Source organism: Cydia strobilella, chromosome 7 (genome assembly GCF_947568885.1).
Source record: "Cydia strobilella chromosome 7, ilCydStro3.1, whole genome shotgun sequence".
Lineage (NCBI taxonomy): Eukaryota > Metazoa > Arthropoda > Insecta > Lepidoptera > Tortricidae > Cydia > Cydia strobilella.
The window spans coordinates 4,825,433-4,840,728 of NC_086047.1; the positions used below are offsets into that span (position 1 = coordinate 4,825,433).

The 15,296-nt window shown below is 35.7% G+C and overlaps 2 protein-coding genes across 2 annotated transcripts in view; one reads left to right on the plus strand and one right to left on the minus strand.

Annotated features, from left to right (window-relative positions):
• Positions 1 to 817: 817 nt before the first annotated feature.
• Positions 818 to 12,783, minus strand: LOC134742971 (coiled-coil domain-containing protein 6). Its single transcript, XM_063676204.1, has 11 exons — positions 12,477 to 12,783; positions 12,270 to 12,399; positions 12,039 to 12,129; positions 10,217 to 10,366; positions 8,567 to 8,710; positions 7,346 to 7,485; positions 5,959 to 6,036; positions 4,903 to 5,017; positions 4,160 to 4,252; positions 3,453 to 3,563; positions 818 to 2,806 (listed from the first exon to the last, which is right to left on the minus strand). Exons 1-11 carry the CDS (start codon positions 12,499 to 12,501, stop codon positions 2,621 to 2,623), a joined length of 1,263 nt encoding a protein of 420 aa, XP_063532274.1. The 5' UTR covers positions 12,502 to 12,783; the 3' UTR covers positions 818 to 2,620.
• Positions 12,784 to 14,113: 1,330 nt separating this feature from the next.
• The window catches only part of LOC134742789 (putative mediator of RNA polymerase II transcription subunit 26), a 44,818-nt gene continuing 43,635 nt past the window's right edge, over positions 14,114 to 15,296 (plus strand). The window contains exons 1-2 of the mRNA XM_063675975.1: positions 14,114 to 14,266; positions 14,807 to 14,948. Coding sequence (XP_063532045.1) covers positions 14,823 to 14,948 — 126 coding nt within the window. The 5' untranslated portion in view covers positions 14,114 to 14,266; positions 14,807 to 14,822. The remainder of the gene's footprint in view (positions 14,267 to 14,806; positions 14,949 to 15,296) is intronic.

Consider the following 15,296-nt stretch of genomic DNA (forward strand, 5'->3'; position numbering starts at 1 on the left):
TCTTAATGCTCAAATAGTGTCCTAGGTATTCAAGGCTCTGCCCTGTTAGTTTATATAATTTTGGGAGTACATATATTCTTTAAACATGAGATAGTATTATATTACCAAGCTGTACATAATGATCGATAAATATGAAAATAAACAATCGAACTTCTTTATATTGCCAAAGTTTAGGGCGCATTCTCATTAAAACATGTTGATAATTTCCAAAGAAGAAAGTGACATATCAGGTGTTGTCTGTATTTTTTTTACATTCCTCGAAGTTATTAGTTTCCAAGGTAGGTATTCGTTTTAAGTTTCGTACAATATTAGTTTCTCAGATATTATAATAGCGATCGCTTAGATTTCTCAATTTACTTAAACACACATTTGACCTGATATTACAATCTATGAAAATTTGAACACGATTTTTTCACACAACGCCCCCTGCATGCATACTTAAACGTGATATTCCGGATTATAATGAGAAATCTGACAGCAAAAAGAAAAAAATGCGAATCGGAATTTTTTCGTGAAAATCTTAGATCATACTATATTAACGCGGTGATCAGAATTATACACCGCAAAAGTGAAATTGCTCTTTCTAATTCTAAATATCAAGTATACCAGACCGCAGCACGACCTGCGTTGTTGTCGCGGGCGACGTATGGTGTCGCGCGCGACAACGCAAATCATTGCTAAGCTGTGCGCTCTTGTCACCTATTTTGAAGGACAAAGTAATATATTAAATATGTATGCAGAAGATTGTGGCAAGTGAGCCGAAATTATGAACTATCCGACGATGGCGACGGCACCTCCCCTCCCAGCGAATACCCTGTTCATAATTTTATAACATCTCGTTTTAATCTAATCTAATCGACTATTTAAAGATTAAATATTATCTTATAACATAAAAAAAACCAGAACATATTAATTTCAATCTCGAATATACAAGCCGTGCGAGGAAACTTTAACAATAGAAAATCACTGAGTCAATTTTAATAATAATTCTTCCATATTTCTTTCTACAGATTAAACGATTGGATTGTTGGACATTCCTCAACTTTATATATTTTTCATGGAGGAATTATTACCAAAATCCACTGCACACGAAGACTGGACTACAAATAAATCCAGTTTCACTGGAACGGACGCTGAATGTGTGCGGAAGCAACCTTACGAACAAAGCTGCCGGAGACGTCCACCTAACTACAATATCTATTTGCATGTTTACAGTTTTTATACAAATTTCGAAATATACACCACCATGACTGCCATTCGTCTCTTAGAAAAATGAGACACCAAAATCTTTACACAAACTATAGAGCATTATACCATGTTTTTTTTGCCGCATTGATAAAACTCAATTATATACATCTCTTGCGCACAAAGAGACCATAGAGTTAGATGGTATACCAATTGGTCCATCATAACTTTTTAACGAGTATGTAAATGCAAGACAAACGTGTTTCACATCGTCTATCAGTCGAGAACTCAGTATTGGAATACACACAAAGCTTAAATTACAGTATCCATCCTGTCTGGCCTAAAGTAACCGGTCAGCTGACAAAGAGTACTGGTATCAAATCTGGTACCAACCTGTAAGAATACTAATAGCAACACTCTTACCTGATCATTGGTGGGCCATGTGACTTCGTTACAGTAGAACCTCGATTATCAGAACCCTTAGTTATCCAAACACCGACTTAGTTTATCCGAACGTTGGCCTGAATTTGTTGCTGCATAGGTAGGTATCGAGCGTGTTGAAACGCGTTTTGTTACATCGAATGTTGTTAGACCACTTACGTTAATATGTATATATGTAATTGTTTTTGATTAATCTCGTCTTAAAAAAACCCACATTTTTATTATCCGAACTAGTCTCGGTCCCAATTACTTACTTAGTTCGGATAATCGAGGTTCTACTGTATAAGGTTTACAGTCTAAACGATGGAACTTTAATTGCGCCATTAGGTACGTGTGCATTTCGAAATTTGTAGTACAACGGTAGAACCGCGGACCGACCGAATCATCAGTTTCGATATCTTCGCCAATCGACAGCGATCGTGTTGTACACTTACGTGCTTAAAGGACGTGCTTTCGTCGTCGACGACGAAAACCGATATTAATTGGTTTCATTGTCTGATTTTCGACCTTATTTTAAAGTGCGTTAGGTTGCGCGATGCTGGAGATGTATAATGCCAAGGTTGAAATGTTATTATGGTGTTATCCTTATTTTTTGAAATGGTGAAAGAGAATGTTAAGCGTATGTTGGAATGGAATAATGAAGATATCAGTGATTTTTATTTAAAAAAAAATGCTTTTTGAGAATTATATGGCAACATATGTTTGTTCGTTTGCATCGGTACATCGGGGAAGGACCGTTAAGCGGCCTCAACATTATACGAACGGAGCATCATTAACCCTTCACCGCACACAATGCTATAAACGGCGAATATGATATTCAACTCTATTGATAGTTATTAAAGTTCAAATTTAAACAAATATTTTTTATTACAAGGGGTTAAGACCATAATGTTTCAGAACGCTTTAAGAAATCGCGATTTTAAAGTCCGCACTGGATAAAATAAGGTCGAAAATCGATTACAAAACCACGCACCGGCCTTCTACATTATGTCGGCTAGTCTTTCGACGAGGTGTCCATGGGGCTGGCCGGCTGCAGGGCGGGCTCGGCGAGCGCGACGGCGATGGCGTGCGCGGGGGCGGGGGCGGGGGCGGGCGGCGCGGGGGGCGGCAGGGGCTCCAGGCGCGGCAGCCCCAGCGACGGCGGCGCCGGCTTCACGAAGCGCTCGTTGGGCCGGCGCGGCTGCAGGGAGGGGGGGACTTAGCGACCTGAACATTAGACCCACCCCCCACTATCGTCTAGTCAACTCTATAGCTGTTGCTCGACGCAACGTTGGCGCCACCGACGCCATTTTCCATATCGCTGACTAGACGCCGACGCTAGTGTGGGGTGAGCCCTTAGAGAGTTGGTAGCATTTTTATCATCATTAACCGACCTCAAAAGAGAGATGGATGCGTCGGGGTTTTTGTTGTGTATGTTTCTCGATTGCTCAAGGACTCGACAGATTTAAAAAAAAAAATATTTTTTTGAGAAGACTACGTCGAGATCTGATGATGGGGGATCCTAGAGAAAGCTTTGAATTTTGCAAATATTATACTGATTCGAATATATGTATTTTATAGACAACTGGTGAAAACTTTAAAATGATGCACATATTAAATTGTTTTAAAGATTTAAAAAAAAAAAGGTTCTTTTATAACAAATGATCCCTATTCATAAAACTTTACGGGCCGGATTCAGTTAAATTATGTTTTATCCCTTTCTTACAAATACTTAAGTCAAAATGACAGATAAAGACAAACGATTCATAGCTAATTCAGGCTAGTAACACATGAATAACGCCATGAGTGTATGCGAGTCAGTCAGTCAGTGTCAGTGTGTGTAGTACCTGCGAGTTGAAATGCATCGCGGGCCTGTGTCCGGCGCCGGGCAGCAGCGGCGAGGCGTACGGCGACAGCGGCCGCGACCCGCCCGGGGACGACACGCTGCGGGACCGGGCCTGCACCAAACACACAATAGTACATTGTGCAACGTGGGGGGTAGGTAAGTCAAACGATGTACGAGTCTATATATTCACGACAGCCGTAGGCTGGAGTGGATTAAAGACTCGAGTAACAATATTCTTACCCCCGGAGTTACATTGTTTTTCATCACACTTGCAAAACCTAAATTTTATTCGAAATCATTCTTAAATACGGTGACATTTCATACATTCGTCCGCCATTTTGAAACCATTTGGCAGTTTAGGCATCGAAGGCACAGACCCATCGGCATTCAGCCGCAATTGAAAATTGAAAAAATATTTTTAACGGCTATTAAATTAATCAAATTAGATATCTTAAAGCATAAATAAATAAAAAATTGATAAACGGCAGTATTGACAAATGTCAACTTTTAAGCAAACAGAATAATTTACGAGGGCGTACATCTACATCACCGGACAAATTCTAGGTATGAATATTTTTTAAATTTTATACCTCCTACTATTACTAACTTTTTGGCTTGCATTACTGACCATTGACCAACCAACAACTTTTAAATGGAAAACACAAAGCAATCGAAGTATTAATGTTACTTAAGATCAACAACGCTTACACTTAACGCTTCGTTAAATTGCCGCTCCTCCTCCATTTCCAATGAAGATTCGCTCTCAGAAAGATGCCGGCATAGCGCTTCGCGGCGCTCAACCTGCAATTAGAGATTTGATCAAACTTTTTTACATTAACAAAGTTACAATCTCAATCAAGTAACCTTTTGATTTGAGCGCCAATAACAAATACACATTTGCCTTGTCAAACAACCACAGAACGCACGCTCCGAACGAGCACGCTCGACGCTGACACGCTCGGGATAATACTGCAATGTTCTGTCAGCAGAGTGCAGTACTAGCCTTTTTAGTAAACCATAGAGTAACTTATACTGTACCTTTTTTGACAAGTTTTCAGAGATAATAAAATATTACATTGATGCATAAAGGCGGTTTGTTTACAGAGGATCTACCGGGAAACGTAAATCCGACATTTCGCTATCTGCCTCTTTATCGCTTGAATATGCAAGACTGACAGAGATGAAATATAACGAAATTTCGATTTTCTTATTTTTTTGCGATAGACCCTCAGATTGTGGTAATGGCGCCACCTACGCAGAGTTTCGTAAAATATTCCCTATACTTATTTATTTTATACTCTGCTTAACCCACTTTGTCAGTAGGAAAAGGCGCGAAATTCAAATTTCCTATGGGAAGACAACCCTTCGTGCTTACATTTATTAAATTTGCCACCATTTTTTATTGACGGAAATGGCTGGCCAAACTACCTCCTAACAGCCTGTCAAATTACCTCTTGCTGAAGTTTTCGTTGTAGGCGAACGTTTTCCTCTCGAATGTGTTTCTCCTCTAAGGCAAAACGATGCATCTTCTCTTTGTTTTCATTTTGAGACACGGCTAATTGATTCCTGCAACAAACAAGAATGTGTAGTTTAGTTTAGTTAGAATTACAACTCGAGAACCAGTGTAGTTATACAAAATAATTAAATTATTTAATTTTATTACATTTTGAAAAATGGCCCCGGAAAAACCTCGGTTTAGTTATAGCTTCGAGCTAGAAGGAGCATATGTAGAAAAATAAATTAGTCAGAATCAAATATCTTTGTTTTTTCGTCTTCATTTCGGAAACCCACCAACCCACCCTCGCAGGTACAATATTTTTTTTATTCAATTCTAGTTTTGGGGAGGATTTAAGTTTAGTGAGCGTTATTGTTGGTAATTCATATTTGAAGAAAATTTGTCTATCGACTTCAAAGATACAGTGTGGGTGCAAAATTGCCCTATTTTGTATTAAAAAAGGACAGTATGGCTGTGCCCGTTTGTTTGCTTGACTTGGCGGGGCTACCACCGTGCCCGTATATCTATGAATAGATTAAGAATAGAATATCCGTTACAAATAAATATTTTTCCTTATCTGTTAAACAATTGTTTTATTGGAATTCAAGTTAATTAACAATGTTATCTCAATCTCCATTTAGATTACATTCATTAAAAAAGTAAATAAAAGTAAAAAAGTAAAAAAAGTTTATTTCTAACTAGTCGCCAGATTTATTTTTGAATAAGTTTCATTTTTAAAACAAAAGGTATCTGACTCTGTGTGAGTATGAAGGGCAGATCCGGTCCGAGTTCCTCACGATTCCTTTATGATTCAGACTTCTTTTCTAGCACATTGAAAATGTTTGGTATCAGTATTTTTAATTTCAAATTATTTATACATATATTATTTTTCCATAAAACTTTTGTTTTTTACTACAGGGTCATGCCTGTAGACAACTGTGACTCAAATCATTACCCAAACGAACGCTTATTGCTCAGATAATTATAATAAGCAAAAAAAGTAAATAAATACCTTAATTTGACAACCTCCGAGCGTAATGTTTGAATATGATTGCTAAGATTCGACGCAGTATCACCGTTGCTAATGTCTCTGAAAGGAACAAAAGTAAATTAATTAGTACGTACTTGTATAGTATATGTATACCTGGCTGCCTAAGCATCAAAGTAAAGTTAGAGTTTTGAATGATTCACGGTTAGTTTCATTAGACTTATATTGACCGGGCTATAGACCGTGATTACCTTTTGTATTTAATATTGTCTTCGGTTACCGCGATAGTTACTCATGAAATAAAACTATGAAAACGGATTATATCGCGTATATTGAATTTATAATACATCCCGACGTTTCGAACCTTTTACATAATGGGGATCGGGATGTATTATAAATTATACAATATACGCGATAATTAATGTATGAGACTAACTAATAGGTTACTAAACCACTGATACGCTAATATGTTAATTTTATGATGTTACCTTAATTGCAATGTGTAAATTAGAATTAATAGAATAGAAAAACTGTACTATTGTGTGCCCTTACAGGGTGTCATGAACTGGCTATATAAAATGTAACACCTTATTATGTACATGACAATGCAATATTGAATAAATGACTAAATGACTAAATGACTAATCCGTTTTCAGTTTTATTTTACCTTTTATACAAACAACGGGAGCTCATAAACAATACAAAAGGTAATCACGGTCTATATCCCGGTCAATATAAGGCTAGAGTAAAGTTAATTTTACGTTTAACTCGCAGCGAAAAAAAACCGCAGTAGTTTAGCTTAGCAGTACATATAACGACTGAATAGGTACCAGGGAAGACCGTTATAGGGCAAGAACTCTCGTATTTGTATACGTTCGTCGCTCAGACACAATCAGAAACGAAGAGTTTCACTCCTTCTGCTCTACAGACCTTCAGTAAGTCGAGTATGTGTACAAACGCAAAGTTAAAAGCGACGAAAAGCTTGTAGACAGTCTTCCCTTATAGATGGTCTTCCCCACGTTGACCTTAAATATATTAATTAAATGTCAGACACACAACAGATCTCTTTCCTTCAACGGGGCAACGCTGCCAGTGTCGACTTGCGCTGCAAGAAGTGAGGATTTGGCCTAGTTCAATTTAGTGTTTAAGATTAACTAATCCTGTTGCGGATTATATCATTTGTTAGTAAATGACGAAGCCTGTAGCTGATTTGTTGTTGTAAGCACTTGACGAAGCCTGCGTTGCTGATCATGAACTATGTATATTTGCTACTAAATTAAATAAATAGTTTGGGTTAAAAAAAAATGTCATGGCATATACATACTAGTATATACCTATACATATTGCACCTGAACTGGTTCCGCCACCTGTTAAAAATTAATGCTTTTTTCTTAATGTCTTCCTAACATACCTTGGACTAGCAGGATCGGAGACTGGCTGGTCGAGGCGGATCTGCAGGGAACGTTTCTCAGCCTCTAGTTTGTCCATGCGTTTCCACAGCCTGTTCACGAGCGCTTCCTGCTCTTGCTCCAATGTGTTTTCCAATTCCACCTGAAATTAGCAAGTTAGTAAAGTTTTGTGTTTGAACCCAGACCCAACCTTTAGTCTTCTTAATCAGATCAGCTCTATTTAAAAAAAAAGCATTATCACTGTTCTTTCATAAGAATCATAAGTACAGTCAAGGGCATAAATATATATACATTCCCAAAGTTTCAAAAACATGTGTAAGCTCTTACACCTTAGACAATAAAGTCGTGTTCACATATTTTTGAGCCATTTGTCTGGATCGATATTTTGCCTTCGACTGTATGTAAAATTTCAATCAATTGGATACCAAGAAGTAGTTGTACACTAAAAATATAACACTTCAGAACTATTACAATTATTTAACATTAAAAGAATTCTGTTTAATATTAAAAGTTTTAAAAATACCAAAAAACAAATAAATCCTTAAAGTAAAAATTATAAACTAAATTTAAAAACTACATAAAACTAAAACTATAAATAAAAAACTGGTAGTTTGCAAATTTTGAAGATTATTTACACCTATAGATTTGTGACATAACAGCATTACAAAATAAAGTGTATCTTGCAAAAACGAACTAAAGATTAAATGTAACATTATTTCAGGGAAAGAAAATATGACCTTGGACTACGACATGCATCACATGCATGCATGCTATGCTATGTCGTGGGTGTAAGTCGCCTTGTGTAGAGCTACCTTCAACAGAATCACCCAGCAGAATAAGATTAAGTATACATAAAAAACCGGCAAAGTGCGAGTCGGACTCGCGCACGAAGGACTCCGTACCATTACGCAAAAAACGGCAAAAACATCACGTTTGTTGTATGGGAGCCCCACTTAAATATTTATTTTATTCTGTTTTTAGTATTTGTTGTTATAACGGCAACAGAAATACATCATCTGTGAAAATTCACGATTCATGAGATACAGCCTAGTGACAGACGGACAGACAGACATATAGACAGACAGACAGCGAAGTCTTAGTAATAGGGTCCCATTTTTACCCTTTGGGTACGGAACCCTAAAAACCTTTTTGTTCCAATCTCCAGCCTGTTTGGGTCTTACTTTTGGATTTGACACACGGATTAATGGCCAAGCTTTGCTTACCTTTTCCCTGCGGAGTCTTTCCAGATTAGTCTGTTTAGCAAGAGTCTCAGCCTCAAGCTTCTCAATCTTCCGCATGAGTTTGTTCACTAAGCATTCCTGCTCTTGCTCCAGCGTCTGCTCGAGGCGACATTTTTCCTGACGTAACTGTAAGAGTACCTTTAATTTAAGAATAGTGGGCTGGGCTAATCTAGAGATGCAACGGATAGTTGTTTGGCCGGATACCGGATATTCGGCCTGACCATAGGCCGAATATTCGATATCAGGCCGCCAAATATTCGGCCGACGGAACTATATCTACATTTCGGTTATTCAGGTGCGCACGCGCATTGACCTGTTTTGTAGTGAACGTTCGCGCGGACTTATGTGCAAGTGAGTTGAATGTTTAAATTGTTTTAAAATAAACGAGTACGACCGTAACTTTCTTAAAATCAATTTGTTTACTCCGAAAGCAAACAATGATACTATTCGGTATCCGGCCGGATAGTAAGTCACTGTCCAGTATCCGGTCGGATATTAAAATAAGGGCCGGATACCGAATAGTAACCGAATATCCGGTGCATCTTTAGCTAATACACTGATCAAAAATAAACAAGGTAATAATAATCAAGGGTCAGATGCAGAAGTCTGAAGTGACTGTAGTCATGGACGCAGCGTGAATAGTCCGTCTCTAAAAGAACGCTCCACCGCTGGCAGCACCCTAGGTTAGGTTTTTTTTTAAATGTATTTACGTTTTTTAAGCCAATTCCAAGACAAATAACTCTAAAATAAATATATTTCATGAGTAACTATCGCGGTAACCGAAGACAATATTAGAAATAACTCTAATTGTATTTTATTTTACTGTTCATACATAACCAAAGTAAAATCAAGGGAATAATAATAGTAAGAATGATTTAACTGATGAGAAGAATGACCTACTCAACAGACTCATAATCCTCATCAATGATTAATTTGACCCAATGCTATTTTCTTGAATTAACAAAAATTTCAATTGTATTACGTATAGGGGATAGGTTTTGACATTTGAGCAGGGACCGGCCCGCTATCCCTTATCCGGGTTTTATAAGGCTTAACTCACCATACAATTTGCCAGACCCTGTCTCTGTGTTTGTCGTCTGGCAAAGGGTATGGTGAGTTAAGCCTTATGCAATACCCTTATAAAACCCGGATAAGGGATAGCGGGCCGGTCCCTGCTACTGACCCCTCTTTAGGGTTGTCATATGAAAATTTAAAATATGACAATATGACATCACCCTAATAACCTGACATTTCCTTGACGATAAATTCCACAATTTACTTTAACTTTTTAAGCCTTTATAAGGCAGAGGGAATATATTTCCCACCTGATTTTGAACTTTATTTCAAAGTGATAGGGTTCAATTATGCATAATTCCTGACTCCCTTATGCCTTATAAAGCTACCAAGCACCTTATGCTGTAGCTACAGCAAGTATAACCTTCCCTTTACCCAACTCCAAACTTTTAGCTAGTGGTTACCTGAAGTTTCTAAAAAAACCTGACACTCGCAAAGTTCCCTGACAATCCAGATGAACAACTAAAAATCTTGATATGTCAGGGGAAATCCTGACATATATGGCAACCCTACCTCTACATAACAATTTGGATGATGGTATGTATAACCTGTTCTTACCTGAATTAATTTTCTGGACAGATCATTTGTGAGACACTCTTCTTCCCTTTCATAATGATGTGCTAATGTTTCCTTTTCCTTCTTCAAGGCTTGAATTTTTTTCAATAGTGTGTTGGAAATGTATTCTTCCTCTTGTTCAGCCTTAGCTTGCTGTAAAATAAACGCTTGTAAGAATCTAAGTGCCATTTTTCACTACTCAGTATCTAACCCTTTATTATGTAATTTAAATTAAATTAAAATTAAAATTCGTTCATTTCGAGTAACATAATGAGCCATACATATTAATTTAGAACAGTACACTTAAGAGTCCCCGGCAAGCTCAGTTCTTCATACAAACTTATTCGGCTCTCATTTCAAAATGTAATGTAGGTCAAGCACAACATAACTAGGCTCTCTTGCATTTTTTTTTCATAATCTGAATCATTAGGATTAGGACTATTGACAGTAAGGAGACTTGGCTATTTTGTATACATTAAAGGATTAATTTGGGTAACATGTTAACTGTTCACAAGTAGCCAATAGTGTGCAAGAGAATAGCGACCCACCCTAACAATTACCTAAAAACTATACGATAAAACCTTCCTTAAGAATTACTCTATTGATTGGTGAAAACCGCATCAAAATCCGTTGCGAAGTTTTAAAGATCTAAGCATACATAGGAACAGACAGACAGCGGAAAACGATTAAGTTGTTTTATACTATGTAGTGATGTTGGTACTTTTTGTCTGCTCATTGAATTGCTCAAAGATTTACTTTTAATCTAGCTATGTACGGTGTAAGTCTATAATATTGATATGGACAAATGGCCAAAAATATCTACACACTACATTAATGTCAAAGCAATAAGGTTATGTACACATATTTTTGGTGATTTGTGTCTCAACAATTTAGACTTTGACTGTAATTGTCTTGTGCAAAAAAGTATTTTACAACTACTATTTAAAAAAAATATGTTTGCTCAGTTTGCTCTGCACTAGTGTAATTGGAACAAGTATGTAACATTGTAAATTTAAACAATGTCCCATTACATGGCTGTACATAGACATATATGTTTAGATCACTCAACTATAGCAGGGTGATTGCAAAAAATGTGTACATAGTTAAGGACCTGTAATTATAATTAGACTTGAGTTAATTGATTCCATTGCAGGGGTCGGAAACCGGTATTTGCTCCATACAAAAATACCAGTATTATTATGTTCTTTTTCGTTCTTTTGTTTATAATTTCATTTTTAATGGGACGTTTTAATAATGCAAAATTGTTTCCTAAATACATGATTCAGTCCTACGTAATGAGCATAAAAAAAATCAAAATATTGGGCTATTTCAGGGTTTTAAAAAAATACTGGTTCCGAGCCCTGATCCATTGTGTTACAATAATAAAGCACTTTCTTGTTAAGTTGTTCCATGTACGAAAGTGTATTATCATATGCTATAAAGTTTATATAAGTTTATGGTATAAACTTATTAGTGTAAGAATTAGGTACAATAAATACAAAACAATACAATTTACATGGTAAATTTTTGTAACACAATGAAATCAATTAACTTAAGACTAATTACAGATATAATATGATACCAACATTCCCTTTCCCACAAATACATTAGTACAAGAATGACATGCCAAGATTGATGTGAAGAATGTTCCTTAATCACTAACCAACATATGTTACAAAAGTAAGTGATATCACTTATATCATTACAACAGAATGTAGTGAGTGAGTTGTCTATAGATATATATCTGGAATGGCCGTATGACAGTAATGCATACAATGGGACTGAATAACAAGTGCCCAATGGAGATAATAATGTAAATGCATACTATTGATACAGAAGCTTGTCTCAGTGCGCGATTTTCTTCCTGCAGGGCCTTCACTCTGAGCTTATATGTGTCCAGCTCTACTTTTAAGACCCTGAAATCATCACAAGTATTTGAACAACTGTTTTAGTAGATTTAAACATCATTTGTTGTATAAGAATACAAGTAGATGACGTCCAATAAGACTATTAAATGTAAAATAGGTTAAATAGGTATAGAAAATACGGTAAATACCTGTTTTGCTGTTGAAGAGATTCAATTCTTTTTTGTAACTGATCACGAGAAACCGTGGTAGGAGGTAACATCGCCCCGCCATCGAGAGAACTGGAATCGCTCTCCGATGCAGAGTTATCTATTTTATTCCCTAAAAAAAGAAATAAACAGAATTGAAAACCAAATGTCATTTTATAAGCCTTGACGAATTACAAACACATTTCGTACCTTGGGAAATCACAGAATCATCCATTAGCACGAATGTAATGAGGACGGTCAAAATATCTACGAATTGAACTGGTAGTGTTTAAAATTTATGATAACTATCTTATATATCCAAACGAAAGCAACGGCAATAATAAATTTTGAACACAACTTCGAGGAAAATTATTGAATTGCACTTAAAAACACATGAAAACTGTCGTTGTAGGCAGCCACCCATTAAGCACGGTGTTTTTCTTTAAGATACAAGCTCAGTTTTAATTTCTACCAATACTTTTACGGAAAAACATTTACGATTGACGCTCCTAAGAACGTCATTGGTCGAAAAGTCTAAATGAAACCACGTGATGTAACTGGAGGAGATTTCAACTAATCAAAGAATGGTAAAAAGCCACAGACTACGTATCTTACTTTTGAGTAGTAAGGAGCACAATCGTAATTTTACCTTATAAATCTTATAAGGTAAAATATCGGTTTTTACTACATTAAATAAATTCACTCAACATAAACAAAAAAAGCCAAGTTCGACACAAGATATAGATTAACATTTTTGCATTATAATCAAAATACTGAATGAATGTAAATAAACTTTACATGTTTTCTCAAACATTTCACTACGTAACACACATAGAACTGTGTTCTCAAGTAAAAAATCCTGCTATTAAAATAGGATCTGGCAAACCAATTTTGTCAGTAGCATTGGGCTTAAAAACGGTATGTTTCCCTTTTTATGGGGTAATACAGCACAAAAAAGACAATATGATTCTCTCTGGGCTCTGGCTATGCTCCAAGCTCCAAGCGACCGTTGCCAAACTATAGAAAAATTTTTTTCCTATGCAGCACCGAGATTGCGTATATCACGATCAATTAAAATAAATAATCTTTATACAATTTATAGTGTTGATTTGCTTTTATTTTTAAACAATAATGTTGGTTTTTTATTTTAGTAAAGTGTATTGGAAAATTTACTTCTTTTGTGTAGAACATAATGTACGTTTTTTTTAATAACGCAAAATTCAGTGGATTCGGTTTAAACTTTAGTTACGTAGGTAAATTTAATTATTTTATTTCTAAACAATAGTTTAGGATAAGGTCTCAATGTTAATCTAATAATGAAGATATACAAAAAATGTGTATTTAACAAACGAAAACACTCAAATATGGTGATTGTTTATAAGAAAAAGCACATTTTTCCCTTCAGTGTAACTTTTTTGAACTTGGCTTTTGCACTACAGTGCCCTCTGCCAAAAACAGCTGTTCACGCATTTTTTTTAATCTGTGAAGACCAATTTCTTGATATTAAATTTTAAATAAGTCTAGAATGTAAATTTTCGTTCTATAATCATCCAAGTATTATAAAAAAGTAGTAGAAAAAAGAGCCTTGAAAGCACTATTGATATAAACTCTGCCGTTCTTTTAAGACGTGTTGTGAAGGTATTTATAGTATAATTATGAGGTAAAGTCCAAATTATAGATACTAAAGACTCAAAAATACATATTAATCGAATAAAATACGAAAAAAAATCATTACTTTCACTAAAACTACAAGAATATTCCGAGATCTGTTTGGGAGTTGACATCCAATTAATGCTCTAGCTGGCAACTCTGGAACTAACGCAACCTTTTCGCAGCAACACCGAATTAAAAAACATACAATTATAAAAAAAAAGTGACACACACGCCATAATGTAAATTGCTTCTGGATTTGGCGTTTGTTAAAAAATTACAATTTCGTGTTAAATAGTTGATATTTTAATGGATAAATACGGCATATAAAATGTCCAACGTTAATATTGGTGAGATATACGTTAACATCTTTGGTTTTCATGCAATGATCTTGCAGGACATAATGTAGGTTGTATCAAAGGAATCGAAGCCATTTCGTTTTATCCCTTGATATTATAATCGAAAATGCTTTTGTTGACACTATTGTAATAAATTATAACATCATAGCACAAAAAGTGCGGTGAATCTTTTGATCGTAAAACGGTCGATGTGTCGTCGCCATAGTTGAGTCTTCTTACGGTTTACGAAGTCATTGGTTCTGGGTTGTGTACGTACTGCTCCGTAGGGAAGGTGTATGAATATCTGTCATCTTTATATGGGTTTGTTCAATGTTTGGCACATTTTAACTTTTGTTTCTGTACATTATCATTAGGTCAGTGGTTGAAGTGGTTCACGTAATTAATTTACTAAAGTTGTGATTGATGTAAACAAATTGTTTAAGGAAAGTTACGTTTGATTACATGTTCGTTTTGAGTATAAAAATATATGATTTTCAATGTTTTAACTTGCATCAATGTGTTGTGTGTGTGACAAATGATGCTTTTTTTCAGGCTAAGGCTTATTGCAATGGCTCAATATTATCAGATAGTTGGACAAGCCGGTCGCACGACACTTACTCTTGAAGATCTACAAAGATATTGTCCTAACATTTGCTTGGTTAATCAAGATGATCAGCAGTATTCTCAACAACAGGTAGGCTACTATTACATTGCTACAACACTGTATCTTTCCTAGATAATGTCATACAAAATTTAACTGCTAAATATCTAGGAATTGTCACTAATAAAAAATATGTAGCAATTATCAATCCACAGTTATAAAATTGTTAAATGCCCATCTATTCTTTTACACATTATTTATCATTATTTAATTCCTCCATCTAATCACTTATCTTGTTTTTTAACCATTGCATACCTATTTTGTATGTTACAAATGTTACTAGTAGATCTTAAGAAAGTCAGTATTTAAGTAATTTTCTGTCTCAGTACTAAAATAAGCTAATTGTAAAATAGATTAGCTAGTGAATTTTTGGTAGACAGA

Coding starts and splice junctions, on each gene's coding strand:
- LOC134742971 (XM_063676204.1), bottom strand. CDS start 12,501: ATGGATGATTCTGTGATTTCCCAAG. Junction 10,367..12,038: donor GACAAGCTTCTGTATCAATA/GTATGCATTTAC, acceptor TTTATTTTACAG/CAAGCTAAGGCTGAACAAGA. Junction 3,564..4,159: donor AATTTAACGAAGCGTTAAGT/GTAAGCGTTGTT, acceptor TGTTTGGTGCAG/GCCCGGTCCCGCAGCGTGTC.